This window comes from Strix uralensis, chromosome 13 (genome assembly GCF_047716275.1).
Source record: "Strix uralensis isolate ZFMK-TIS-50842 chromosome 13, bStrUra1, whole genome shotgun sequence".
Classification (NCBI taxonomy): domain Eukaryota; kingdom Metazoa; phylum Chordata; class Aves; order Strigiformes; family Strigidae; genus Strix; species Strix uralensis.
The window spans coordinates 8,365,204-8,379,027 of NC_133984.1; the positions used below are offsets into that span (position 1 = coordinate 8,365,204).

Here is a 13,824-nt window from a genome sequence, read left to right on the forward strand (position 1 = left end):
ACACAACCTGACCAAATGCCTTCAGGATTCTGCCTTTGCACTGTGTGCAACCACTAGCTGCTAATGGCACGCACAAAGCTTGAAAAAAAGTAATATTATTTTCATAGGATTACACCAGACACAGAGACAGATATGCAAAAACAATGACACCAAAAGAATCCAAATATTCATGGCTCATAAAGCGTGGTGGAGAAGGAACGGCTCCAGCTCATCGCCTGCCTCTGCTTAGATTCTTTATAGCACAATGAATCAACATTACCCCTTTTAGAAAACCATCCCGAGTTCTGTTTATTTGGGGACAAATCCACCTAATCCCACTCATACAAGCAAGCACAGCAACTTCAAGGGAGCTGCCAGTCTGGAAGAGGACAGCAGAATACAGCCCCTGCTCGTGAACAGTCCTGGGACTCTTCTGGGGTGCAACACAAGACCCATTATTAATGACACACGAAAAGCTGAGCTAACATGGCACCTGCTCTGCCAGTGCTGTCCTGCCCCAGCCGGCTCTGTAACGCTTTCACCCGAGCTGTGAGCACAGGGAATGCCGCAAGTCCCCGCTGCCAGGCCCTGGCATTGAAAATCATGACCTGTCTCACCCCAACTCACAAAACCCACCTAGGAAATCAGCAAAAAAGGATCTTTCCCGCTCTAGGACTCTCTCATCTCCCTGCAATGAGCAAGGGCGAGGAACAGAGCCTTTTTGCTTCTTTTTACAGAAAAACCCTTCTTATTCGTCCATGAGAGCTGCGGACTCGGCAGCAGAGTGAGACAGCTCTTCCCTGGCCTTCACCCCCGGGGTCTCCGGGCCAGCAGCAGCCCGTGGGGCAGAGGCACCACACGCCCAGCAGCACAGCGTGCCATGCTGGGGGGACACGGCCCCCCTGCCCCACTTCTGCACGCATTTCACAGCCAAACGGGTCCCCAGCCCTTTCTGCACCCATCCCAAACTCGTTCCTCCATCTCAACCCATACACACACACACCAGCTGCCCCTCTCCCATCCATGCCCCATTTTTTGGGGGGGGAGGGCGCTGCAGAGAGGCCAAAGGGGGCTCCTGACCTCAGTGGGGTGCAGACAACAGTTTGCTCCCCCCTTCCCCATACTGGGTGCGAGTCCTGGCCGGATGGGGAGGCCCCAGGGTGGGGTCCGGCTAACTACCCAGGGAGAGCCAAATGATCCAGGATGCTGGTTTTAAGTCCTAGCTATAAAAAAGGAAGCAACTGCGGGGGCAGGCAGGGGGACAGGTACGCCAGCCCGGCCCGAGGACCCCGGGGACCAGCCGGAGCTGCTGCGGGGCCGAGAAGGACCCCCCCGCCCCCAGCCCCCCGCGGGGCCGCTCCTCTGGGGGCCCGGGGATGCTCCATCCTCCCAGCCGCGGCTCCCCAAGCCGGACAACCCCGGCCACGGCAGAACCCCCCGCTCCGGCCGGCGTTTTGGGGACCGACAGCAGCAGACACCCCCCCGCGGCACCCGGTCCCGGGGCGCTCCGCCGTCCAGTCCTGCGCACCCCGCGCCTCCCCGGTACCGAGCAAAGCAGTAACCAAACCGAGCCTACCGGCACGTTTCCAAGCCTGGCGCGGTCCGGAGCGACGCAGACACGACCCAGGTGGGTGTCCGAGGAAAACCCGACGGCCCCCGGCGGCTCCGCTCCTCCTCGCCCGCCGCGGTGCGGGGCGGCCCCGCTCGCCCCCCGGGGAAGGGCCCGGCCCGGCAGCGCTCGGCGTCCAGCCCCCGGGCTCGGCTCTGCGCACAGCGAGAGAAAGACTTCACAGCAAACAAGAACCGGAGATCCATGTCTGGCCGGGGCACCCCGAAGGGAACTATTTTAATGGGGCCAGACTGGGCAGGGAGAAGCGGGAAACCTGCCTGCACCGGACTCGGGGCATTTATTTTTTTAAGATGTGCAGCGCAGAGGCTGCGATCCACCTTTCTCCTGTCTTTTTCTCCCGCCAAACCTTTTTTTTTTTTTCCCCCTTTTTTTTTTTTTTGAGGGAGAAAAGGATAGATTTAAGATTTGTTTAAACTTCATTTTTAAAGCATGCAGGGTTTCACGGGTTGCTCGCCCGAGCAGACCGTGCGGCAGGCTGGAGGGGACGGGCCGCCCCGTTCCTTCCGCAGTGCCCCAAGTCAAGTTCAAGATGGGCCCGTCTGGGGTCTCTCCCGGTCAGCGGAGATGCGGAGCCTGCGGTGGGTGTCCCTGCCCCCCCCCCCCCCCCCCGCAGCTGGGCTCAGCCCGTGGTCAGGTCCCCGCTGTCTGACCGAGGATGCGGCTGTGGAGCCGCACGCCCGAGCTGGCCGCGCTCCGCCGGGGCAGGAGCCCGTCTGCATCCCCGCCGGAGCTCCGGCCGGCCCCCACGGGCGTCTCCCGGCCGCCGAGGGAACGGAGGTTTGACGGGGGGCGGGGGCTGCTTCCACCGTCGCTCTGCCTGCCTGGGGCTCCTGGGTAGCGCCGGAGTTGAAGTTTCTCGGGTGTGATGCCGCTGCTCGGCGCCTTTTCTCTCCTGAGGACGGGGGTGGGTGGGTGTGTTTTCTGCATCCTAGTCAGGAATAAAGGAAAAAAACAAAAACCAAAACCAGGCGATAACAGAGAAAGTCCAGCGCGCTGCGAAGTTGCCCCGGGGCCCCCCCCGGCAGGCAGCCCGGTGCCGGCGGGTCCTGCACGGCTTGCGCGGTCCCCCCGCCCCCCCGCGATGCATGCAAGGGGCGCGGGGCCGCCCCGGCCCGGTACTCACCGTCGGGGCCTCCCCGTCGAGCCGGCCCCGCTGCCCCCGGAGCTGCTCTCCCTCGGCGGCGCCGCGCCCCGGGCTCCGGCCGCTCGGGCGGGTGGCGGAGAGCGAAGCCGTTGGGCGGCGGAGGGCGGGGACAAAGGGACCGGAGAAAAAGCAGCGGCGAGAAGGAGGCTTCAACCGGCATCGCCAGCCCGAAAACAACGGCCCGGCCCCGGCGGCAGTGCCCAACCGGGCCCGCGAAGGCCCCCGCGGCTGCCCCCGGCCCCCGGCGGAGGTCAAAAACGGCTCTTTCCAAAACAATAAACTTTTAATGCTAAAGCAGTTATAACCAAAAGCTGTACAGAGTTGGAATTTTTTTTGTTGTTTGTATTTTTTTTTTGTTAGAAAACAATTTTTTCTCCCCCATAAATATTGTTCAGTTCCCGGCACTTTGTATCAATAATTAAATTACGAACGATAAATATGGCATCATGGATATGTATTTACAAAAAAAGTTATTACAAAAAGGCAACTGTTATACTAAACGTCACAATCTGGGTAGAATAAACACCACATCCTCATCCTGAAAAATACTGACCGACCCCATCATACGAGAATACATTCACAAGTGTAATGCTTGGAGAGAGAGAAGGAGAAAGAGGAGGAGAGCAGAGAAAGAAGCAGCAGGAGAGCTAGAAAGTTCAAGACATAACAGGACTTTGGCACGGTTTAAGACTGTAAGTTTAAACAATCACCACTAAGGCGAAGGAGAATTTTCATCCTCATGTCAACATCCCACCGAAAGAAAGAAAAACAAAACAAATTAAAAATAAAAAAAGTGGGGAATCGGAGGAAAAGGGACTGGGGCGGGGAGGAAAATAAAAAAATATCAAAGAAACGACTGCGACTGCAAAAAATGACAACAAAAAAAAAAATCCAATCCTGAGAAAAGGACATGGCTAGTCCAGCGTCTGGGCTTGCAAAAAATAGTAATAATTATAATATAATAATAAAAGACCCCCCCTCCGGATCCTGGCAGTTAACTAGGTGTAGCCCTATGCGGTCGTCGGTGTGGAAACTCCCTTTCCATGGGAGCCAGCTGCTGTTGGCTTGGTTTGTCCTTTTTTTTTTTTTCGTTGTTCCCAATGCATTTGGTCCAGTCTCTGGCCGGGCAGCAGCTGCCTTCACACATACCACTCATTAAAATTGGGGGGCAGTCCAGGGTTGTGGCCGGGGTTACTCTGAAGGGCGGCCGGCGGCGTTTTAGTGGAGTCCTTACTGCCGGCGGAGCCCACCGCAGGGGGGGTGGAGGACTCGTACCCCGAACTGGCTGCAGGGGAAGAGTCCGACCCCTGGGATTCGTGCACCTAAAACCAAGAGGCAGAGATGGGAGCGAGCTCGGGGTCCCCTCCACCCCGCTGAGCCGGGTTGTGATGCTCCCCCATCCAGGAGGGACACTGCGGTCCCCCAGCTCAGCCCCTGCCCGGCAAGCTGGCGGTTCATGCCTTGCTGGCCATCCTGACCACCGGCGGCAACCGCCTGCCTTGGCTCCTGGCCACTCCTCTGCAGCGTCCCGGCATGGGGGGCTGCAGCCACAGGCCGGGGTGCATTTACACAACCCCCCAGCACCGAGCCACGCTCTGGAAACCGGGCAGCGCTTGCACCGGTGGGAGCACAAAAAGAAACTACGCCATTTCCCCAGGCTGTGCTCCAGCCAGGGCCTAGACACCGGAGACCACTCGGGCCACGCCGGGAGTGCGGAGCGCTGGGGCAGGCACCAGGCTCTGCCCTGGCCCGGGGAAACGAGCCCTGAGCACGCCAGCGACTGAGCATCCCTGCTCAGGGAAGAAAGGGCTGGGGCGCAGGGGTGATTACCTTCATGTGTTTCCTAAGTGAGCTGGGGTGGGTGTAGGATTTGTCGCACACCTTGCAGATGTAGGGCTTGTCCGAGGTGTGGACGTGCATGTGTTTCTTCCTGTCGCTGCTGTTGGCGAAGCGCCTGTCGCAGCCCTCAAACTCGCACTTGAAGGGCTTCTCACCTGTGAAATTCAGAGAGGGTGAAGGAGGGCCATTCCCCTCTCCATCCCCGCCTGCCTCCTCCCAGGACAACCTCTGCCCCCTCGCCCCACCTCGGGGATGCACAAGCACCACAAAAAATGAAGAAGGGGAAGACGGACAGCAGGATTTGTTACGTGTTGGAGAAATTCAGGTCAGCCTTTATTACTTTTGATTCACCTCCCGCCAGGCCCGCGCTGGGCCCCGGCCCGGACGGCGGCTGGGCGAGCCCGGGGTGGGAGAAGACCCGAGATAAATTCAGCGGCTCCGACAGTTTTACAAGACGTACTCGAAAATACAAGCCAAAATACGTTTGCTTCCTGCCTTCCTCCCCTCTTCCCTCCCCGTGCGGAGGGCTGAAAGGAAGCCGGGGCTGCAAATAAAAATACTTTTACAAATGTATCGCTGATTTAATTGAGGGAGAAGCCAATTAGGCCCAAAAATCAAAGAAAAAAGAGCGGAAGCCACCGAAAATGAGATTTCCTTAGCATTTCTACGGTTCCCTCCGCAGAGGCGCGCAGGGGGCCGCGAGCGGCGGCCGCCGGGCCGTTCCGCGCAGCCCCGCGCAGCTCCGCGGGAGGCGTGTGCGGGGCGGGGTGGGGCGCGGGGGGGAGGCGCGGGCCTTACCTGTGTGAGTCCGCTTGTGAATCTTGAGGTTCTCGGAGCGGGCAAAGATCTTGCCGCAGCCCGGGAAGGGGCAGGGGAAAGGCTTCTCCCCCGTGTGCACCCGAATGTGGTTCACCAGTTTGTATTTTGCCTTGAAGGATTTGCCTTCCCGCGGACACTCGTCCCAGTAGCAGATGTGGTTGTTCTGCTCCGGCCCCCCGACGTGTTCCATGGTGACATGGGTCACCAGTTCGTGCATGGTGCTGAAAGTCCTGTCGCAGCTCTTCTTGGGCCGGCTCAGCTGGCTCTCGTCGAGCCACTTGCAGGACAATTCTTGCTTGATGGGCTGGCGCATGTACCGAAAGAAAGCCCCGGGGCCGTGGTGGTGATGGTGGTGGTGGTGGGCCGCCACGTTCATGCCCATATTCATGTTCATGTGGTTGTAGTTGTGGAACTGGGCGCCGGCGTAAGGGTCCGTGCGGGGGCTGGAGACGGCCCGGTAGGGATCCGGTCGCCCGAAGAGGTCCCCACGCAGCCCCAGGTGCATCTGCCCGTTGTCCACATGCCCGTTGGGGGACGTGTGGCTCGGGCTCTGCTCGTGTAGCCCCGGGAAGAGCAGGTAGCCCGGGGTGTCCGGGATGCCGCCGGGGCCGTGCAAGCCGCCGGGGGAGCCGCCGAAAAGCCCGTGTTGCGCCGTGCCGGAGGCGGCGTCCGCGATGCCGGAGCCGCGGTTGCGGAAGAGAAAGTCGCGGGTGGAGTTGAAGGCGGCGGCCCCGCCGTAGGAGGGCACCTGGCCGGCGTGGTGGTGGTGGTGGTGGTGGTGGCCCAGGGCGCTGGCGTAGCCCGGCGCCTGCGGCGTGAACGCCGAGCTCTGCCCGGCGGCGAGGTCGTGCGGGGCCGCGTTCAGCTTGAAGGCGGCGGCGTGCGAGGAATCCCCGAAGGGGCCCAGCCCCATGCCCCCGCCGGCGGCGGCGTCGCGGCCCGGCATCTCGTGGTGGCGGGGCGTCGCGAAGCCGCCCACCCCCAGCGCCGGGAACTGCGGCCCTCCGTCCAGCAGCATCGTCATGGGCGCGGGGCCGTCGGCGCGGCGGCAGCCTGCCCCCCCACCCCCCCACCCCGCCTCCTCCTCCCACCCACCCACCCGCCCGCCCCCCAAAAAGTACAAAACCACCCAAAAACGCACCCCCTCACCCCCTCCCCCCCGCTGCGGGCAGGCGCGGCCCCCGGCCGCGGGCGGGCAGCGAGGCAAGCACCCCCCGTCCGACTCAAAACCAACACCACTAAAAAAAAAAAAAAAACCAAACCCAAACCCACAAAACAGCCCCAAAAAGCCACCCGCCCCCGCAGAGGCGCCCGCCCCCCGCGCCGGGCCGGGCCGGGCCGAGCAGGGCGAGGCGCAGCGCGGCCGCGCTCCCGCTCGGCGCCGTCGGGGCACTGACGGGGCGCCCGCCCGCGCCTCGCACATAAACCAACTCCGGGGCCAGGCCGCGCCGCGCCAATGGGGAGCCGCCGGCCGCCGAGTCACCTGACCCGCCGCCCGCCCTCCCATTGGCGGTGCCCCGCTTGATTGGCACGCGCCCCGCGCCGCCGGGGCCGCTGATTGGGCGCGGGCGCCTCACAGGTAAAATGGGGAGGGGGGGGACGGACACGGACACGGACACGCACCCAGACACCCACGGCGGGGGGGGGACATGGCGACACGGGCCGAGCCGGGGGGGGGCGGCGCGGCTCAGCGCGGCTTGGCGAGGGGCAGGCGGGCACCCCCCCCCCCCCCGCCCCCCGCACGGTGCGTGTCCCTGTGTCCCTCTGCGTGATCCCGCTGCCACCCCCCCGCAGCGTGTCCCGCCGTGCCGTGCCCCCCCACGCCGCGCGGGACGGTCGCGGGGGGCGTAAAGCCGCTGCAAAGCCGCCGCGCTGCTTCAAAAATAACCCCCCGTTAAAACTCGAACCGGCGCCTCGGGGGTGGCTTTTTTTTGGCCATTTTAATTCTAATTTTACTTTTATCTTTATGGACTAAACACTCTCTTTCTGGACTATGGCGAAATGGTAGAACCGCCCCGAGGCGAGCGGGGAGAGCCCCGCTCCTGCCCCCCCAAGCCCCGCGGGAGGCGCGGGGCGCAGCTTGCCCGGGCCGGGACTAACTTGGCCGGCCCGAGTTCAGCCGCCTCTCCCCTCCCTCGCTCCCCGGCGAGGGGTCGCACCCCGCTCCCCGCCGGCCGGGCTCCGTCCCCTCCCTCCCCGCCGGCCGCGGAGCACGGCCGAGCAGCGCCCGGCACGGCGGATCCTGCGCCGGATTTTTCCTACACTCGTTTATCTTTTTTTTTTTTCTCCCCGTCTCTTTCTTTCTTTTTTTTTTTTTTTTCCCCCTTTTCTTTTTAATTTTATTTTGCAAAGGCAACGTTCTGCCTTGGAATAATTATCAGTTGCAGACAGCGCTATAAATCCACTCATTTTCTGTTCTGGAAAGCATTTGCAAAGAACTATGGGGAGCAAGAGTGGAAATAAAAGGCAGAAAGAAAGATGGCTGTAATTGTAATATCCTGAGATTTGCTGAGCCCCCAAGTCTGGCTATTGGGCAGGTCTCAGCCTCGCCGCCGGCTCTCTGCAGGAAACGTAAAATCTGATCAAGTTCAGAGACGCATTGAGAGCCCGCTTCAAGCAGCGCTTTATAACCGCGGCCCTTTCACATCGTTCCCCCCAATCAGCCCCGGGAAAGGCTTCGCATTCTTTATTTTAGGGTTTGCAGGGAGGGGAAAAAAAAAAAAAAAAAGAAAAAAAAAAAAGAACAGGGGAAAAAAAAAAAGCCACCGGTATAAAATCTCCCCGAGAGGTGACACCGGTGCCCGTCAAACACTCAAATTTCCCAGGCCACAGCCGCCAAGAACAGTCCCAAAGTTGGAAGGTGAGTCCCTCGCTGCCGTTACTGCACGATCGCAGCAGAACCACGAGAGGCGGGGGGGGACCCGCGCGGGGGGGCCGGGGCCGCCTTCGCTGCGCGCCCGCGCTACGCCCCGCGGCTCTTGCGCGGGAGCCGAGGGGACCCGTATGGATCGTAGCCCGCTCCGCGCCGCGGCCGGGAGCTCGGGCGCGGGGGAACCGAGGCAGGGCCGGGGACCCCCCGGGCACCACCGACCTGCGGCCCCCGGGGCTGCGCTCCCCCCTTTGCTGCTCCGCGGCGGCTCTACCTGCCCGTCTCCGGAGGGCTGTGGCCGGGTAATTAATTACCTCTCGCACGTGTTGGGTTTTCTCAGCAACAACACCCCCCCGGAAAAAAAAAAAAAAAAAAAAAAAAAGTAAGAAAGGAGGAGAAAAAAAAAAAAAAAAAAGAGGCATAATTCAATTAGCCCGTCAGCTGAGCGCCGGGGAGGGCAGCTCCTCTGAAGTCGCCGACCTGGGGCGACCGAGGGCGACTGACCCCTGCGAGTCAGGAGGCCTCACGTGTACCATTGTCTGTCCCTAATGGGCCGCGCCGGGCCGAGCCGGGCCGGGCCGGTGGCGGGGAGGCTGCGGGGGAGCGGGGGAACGGGCTCCGCACCCACGCTGCCCGCCCAGGTGCCCACGCCACGCGGGGATGCGGCTGCCCCGGCCGGGCGGCGGGGGTTAGAGGGGGGGGGCGCTGAGAATCCGTCCGGCTCAGAGAGAAGGAGCGAGCGTGGCTCCACGGCGGGAACCTTCCAAAAAAAAAAAAAATAATTAAAATTAATTTGTTTTTTCGTCTGGAAAAATCCCCGCGCGGCGGCAGTGGCGGCACCGGGGGGCTTCGGAAAAAGCATCCCGGTGGGGTGGGGGGGTGGGAGGGAGAAGCGATCGTAGCTTTGGACGAGGACTCGCCGTTTCGGGGAGGGGTTGGTGGCTTTGCAGAAAGCGTCGCCCGCAGCCCTGCAGTGCCGCCGTGTACTTGCGGATCGGGCTACATCAATTAACCTATAAATCTTTTTTTTTTTTTAATACGTTTCCCATTTCTAACTCTGCCAACTTTGTCTGGGTGTGTGCGCCCAGCAATATCCGCACGGGCGTACGGGCACTACTCACACCCGGTCGCTCCTTGGATGGAATTTGTCGGCTCGGGGACCAAAAACTGCGTAAAACGCGTTTATTTTTTTTAAGCGCATCGTCGGTGTGGCCTATGAATTTTTCTTCTCCCGTGCTTTAGTAATTAAAAAAATATATATATAATATAGTTTGTACGTATTTTACCATTTCAGTAAAATCCATTTTTATTCAGCGGTATTTCTGTCCGATCCCAATTTATTTTCCAGAGGTGGGGGAACATCGCGTCCCTCTCCTTTTTAAATCTGTCTCAGTTGCAAACGTGCAAACAACAGCAACCGGAAAAGTAATCTCGCAGGCTCCCCTTCTCCCGTCGTGCTCCCAACGCGAGGGGAAGGCGGAGAAAGACCCCCTGCTTTACGTCAAGAACAGATTTTCGTGTAATTCCCCTCCACCACCTTTTTTTTTTTCTTTTTCTTTTTTTTTTTTTTTTTTTTTTCTTTTTGCCTTTGGGGTGATTTGGGAATTTAACAGCCACAAAAATGTAAAACCCCTGGAAAGCGGTGCGGGTCCCTCCGCGCCCGGAGCCCCGCGGGTGCCCGTCTCCCGTGGGTGCCCCGTACGGCGGCGGACCGGGACATCTCTGCGGGCTCCCCCCGGTGCTGCCTCCCCGCACTGCCCCCGGGACTCCCGTTCCAGCACCCCGGGACGGTGCGGGGAGCCCTGCCAGGGGGAAACACGCAAGATCTGGGCCACGCAGCGCAGAAGGGAAAAATGATCCCCAGTGTGTTGCCCACTAGTTACGGCGGGTTTCCCAGCGGGGCAGGGGCAGGTGAAGTTTCGGGAGCGGAGGGTCGGCGGCTCCGCGGGTTTCCCTCATCCCTTCCACCGAGGGTGCAAGGAAAAGGCAAAACAAACCCGGGGAAACAGCATCAAAAATCCCCCGCGCCGACCTGCGAGCCGGCCGGCGAGGGGAATATTTCATACGCCCTAAATAGCTTTTAAACCGCGCTGTATCGCGGGTAAATGAATATCCCTAACAAGCGTAAAGACAAGTAGTTTTTCTCCTGCCATAAACATATTGCATCTCCAGTGTAATTAAATGCAAACCAGGAGCGAACGAGACATTTCCATTGTAGCTGTCACTCAGCGGAGGGGGAGCACATGTACATTTGAACTTCAGAGATACGGACTGGAGTAAACAGGTCTGAACTTCGGCAAGGGGAGGGGGCGAGGAATGTCAAAGGCCAGGCGGAGGCGAGCAGAAAGACCTGAGTGGCGAGGAAATGTAGGTGCCAGCGGGCTCCATCCTGCTGCCCGGGGAGCTGGGCGGGCACCGGCGTCCTCGCCCACGGACCAGGGTTTGTCGCGTGTTTGGTGGTGGTGGGGGAGAAGTTTCCCCCCCCTCCCAATAAAAATCACCGTTCAGCTGCTTGGGAAACACGCGTCGGGCGAGTGGAAAAACCACGGGGACTAGTTAAAGGTGCTGCAGAATAAATGAGTCCGGTCGCCGCAAACGGAGTCGAGGCAAATCCCGGGGCATGGGACGGAGGGGGGGGGGGGGAGTGTGTGTGTCGCATCCCTGCGGAGTCGCCCCCTGCGCTCTGGGGTGCCCATGTACCCGGGTGACCAGCCTCTGGGAGGGGAAAAAGCCCCCTGCCGAGCCGTTCGTACGGGGCACGGTGCAGACCGGGGACGGGCGGAGGAGGACGCCGGGCCCTCGACACCCCGGCCCGGCCGAGAGCATCCTCGCCCTCCGGCCGCCCCCTTGAAATCCCCCCGCGCCTCCGAGGAGCAGAGGGGGTGGGGGGAAGTGGCGAATATCTCAATCAGCGAGGAGGTGACCTGTGACCCGGAGGGTGGCTCTATTGTCCCTCTCTTGCGGGGGACACAGACTTTAGTCAGCCTTTCTGCGTGACTGAGCCCTGAGGGGCAACCGCAAGCCCCGAGCTCCGGGGAGGCATCCCGGCCTCGGGAGCCGCCAGCCCGGCATCAGCTGCCGGGGCAGAGCCGCCCTTTCCCCGGCGTGCCGGGGCCGGGATACCCGGCCCCTCCTGCCCGGGCCTTTCCGCGGGGGCCGGGCAGAGCCTCCCCACCCGACGGCGAGCCAAGGTGGGCCGGAAGGCCCCGCCGGGTTGCTCTGAGGGGTCGGCGGGGATAACGGGAGGGGAAGGGCCGGAGCGGCATTGTGCACGGATCCCCGGAGGACCCCCCGCCTCGCTTCTTCAGCCCCCACCCCTCCTCGTCCCCCCAAAACCTGCCGACCCTGACAAGCAGGGCTGAGAGCGGGGCTGAGAGCGGGGCTGTGGGGGCCGCCTCCGCCTCTGCCACCTCGGCGGCGGCTACCGGCGGGGCCCGGAGCTGGGCTGGGCACGAGGCGGCGCTGCGGAGCGGCCCGGCCGGCCCCGACGGCTGCTGAGGCCCCGGGGGGCTCCGGGCACCCCCAGAGCGGCCCCGCTCTGCTGCCCGGACACGGTGGGGTCCCCCGCACCCTGCCCCGCAGTTCCGGGCGCACCGCGGAGGACGGGGCAGCCGAGGGACGTGGGGTTCCGTCCCCAAATCAACGCCGGTCCAGACCGGGCCCGGGCTCCCGCCTCTGCTCGCCCGCCTCTCCCCTCCGAGCCGCCCCCGGGGCTTCGCAGCAGGTGTAAACCCCGATAACAGATCCGTTCCCCGGGGGGAAATTGCCCCGTCTGAATCGGCACCCCCAGGGGCCGGAGGCAGACGTCTCTAGCTGCCGACGGCCAACCGGGGGGAGCTGCCAGGCTTCCTTGGGGGGCGGCTCAAAGCCCGTCCTAGGGATCCCCCCCCCCAGCCCGCAGCAGGTCCCCGGGGCGGCTGCGGGGACACCCGCGCTCCCCACACCGCCAGCCTCGGGGTGTGCGGGGCTGGGGCGTTCTCCCCGCTGCCGGGAGCCCCGGGGGGAAAACGCGGGGTTTCCTCTCGCTTGCAGCTCTTCTTCCCCAGCGCTGGGCACAGCCGCGGCCCGGAGCTGGAGGGTCGACAGCGGGAGACCCCGCTCCCCGCTTCCCCGGGCTGGGAGCTGTGACCGGCTGGGACTCTCCGGAGCAAAGCCCCTCTAGTGCCACCCCGGCGGCGGACTGCGGGGCGGCCCGGTGGAGCAGAGGGCCCTCGGGGAGGGCCGCAGGTGGGCTCCGGCCGAGGGGGGGCCGGGTCGCTCCGGCCCCAGCCCGCGGGGTCGGGCCGTGCGCCCAGCACCGGCTCCGGTAGCGCCGTCCCGACGCACCGACGGGAACAGCGGCAGCGGGCACTGAGGGTATCTCCCGCCACCCGGCATCCCCTAAAGACGGGGACACGATTTCGGCAGCCCCTAGGACGTGTTGGAACAACGTGTTGAACGATTTAAAGTCACTTAGAAAGAACAAACGAGGGCTGTGCCGCTGCCACTGCTCGCCTTTCGCCATCCTCCCTCCGGCCGCATCGCCCACCGACTCTCCCCTCAGCCACCGGGGGCTTTCCTCAAGGTGCCAGCGACACAAACGAGTGGGGACCTTTCTTCCCCCCGGCCTGGGAACCCGTCGCCGCCGGCCCCTTTGACCGTTCCTTTTTCCTCTTGTTTGGTTTTTTTTGTTTGTTTGTTTTTTTCTCCCCGGGAAAAACGGTGCCTCCGCAAATCTGCGGGGTCTGCCCCGCTCCCGCTCCTTTCGTCGCCTGCCCCCCTCCTTTCACCAAAGAGGGGGTCGGAGCGCTCCAGCCCGCAGCCCCGACGGGCTCCGGCCGCCCCGGCGGGCCGTGGGACGGGCTGGGAGGCTGCGGCTCCCGGGAGGAACCGGGCTCAGCCCTCGTACGCTTCGTGGGTTAAACAGCCCCGCAACGGGACCCGCTTTCTCTGGTAAAATCCCTCTCGAAGCCTTGGGGCCAAAATGGGGTGAACAACAGCACCGGGGCGGGGTGCGGGGGCTCTTGCCCAAATGTCCCCCCCTCGCCCGGGGCCAGGTTTGCACCAGTGCGGTTCACCCTCTCCCAGCGACGGCGGGGCTCGGGGGAGAGCCAGCTCCCCTCTTGCTGCCGAAATCCCCATATTTCGGGCCGATAGACGACCCCTCGCCGGCCTGACCGCCCCCCCCGCCCCTTCCCTATTTTTGCTATCGAATACCCCGAGGCAGCGCGTTTCCTCCGCCGCGCCGCGCAGGCCCCGCGCTGAGGGACGCGGGCGCGCAGGGAGCGCACCCCGGGCGCGGGGGGCAGCGACGGGCCCCCCCCCCGACACAGTTAACCCCCCTGTAAACGGTGTGTTTGCCACGGGGTGAGGAATCGATATTTTTTAAAGGACTTTTATTCTTCTCCGCGGAGAATCAGTCCCGTAACGGGAATCTTGTCGGGCAGAGGCGGAGGAGATGGCGGTAGAAAAGGTGCCTCAAGTGATCAAGCCCGGAGCGGGACGTGACCGGGAGGGAGGGAGGGAGGGAGGGCTTGAGGTAACCTGGGCTTCGATGGGACCGCA

At 62.7% G+C, this 13,824-nt stretch overlaps 1 protein-coding gene across 1 annotated transcript; it reads right to left on the reverse strand.

Moving 5' to 3' along the window:
* Positions 1 to 3,017: 3,017 nt before the first annotated feature.
* ZIC3 (Zic family member 3) lies at positions 3,018 to 6,435 on the reverse strand. Its single transcript, XM_074882468.1, has 3 exons — positions 5,391 to 6,435; positions 4,584 to 4,747; positions 3,018 to 4,075 (listed from the first exon to the last, which is right to left on the reverse strand). The coding sequence occupies exons 1-3, from the start codon at positions 6,433 to 6,435 to the stop codon at positions 3,893 to 3,895; spliced, it is 1,392 nt and encodes a 463-aa protein (XP_074738569.1). The 3' UTR covers positions 3,018 to 3,892.
* Positions 6,436 to 13,824: the final 7,389 nt, after the last annotated feature.

Bases quoted from the DNA above. Each gene is read 5' to 3' on its own strand.
- ZIC3 (XM_074882468.1), bottom strand. From the start codon at position 6,435: ATGACGATGCTGCTGGACGGAGGGCCGCAGTTCCCGGCGCTGGGGGTG. The intron at 4,748-5,390 runs GTAAGGCCCGCG...TGAATTTCACAG, and splicing joins TCACAAGCGGACTCACACAG to GTGAGAAGCCCTTCAAGTGC. The intron at 4,076-4,583 runs GTAATCACCCCT...TCTTGGTTTTAG, and splicing joins CACTTAGGAAACACATGAAG to GTGCACGAATCCCAGGGGTC.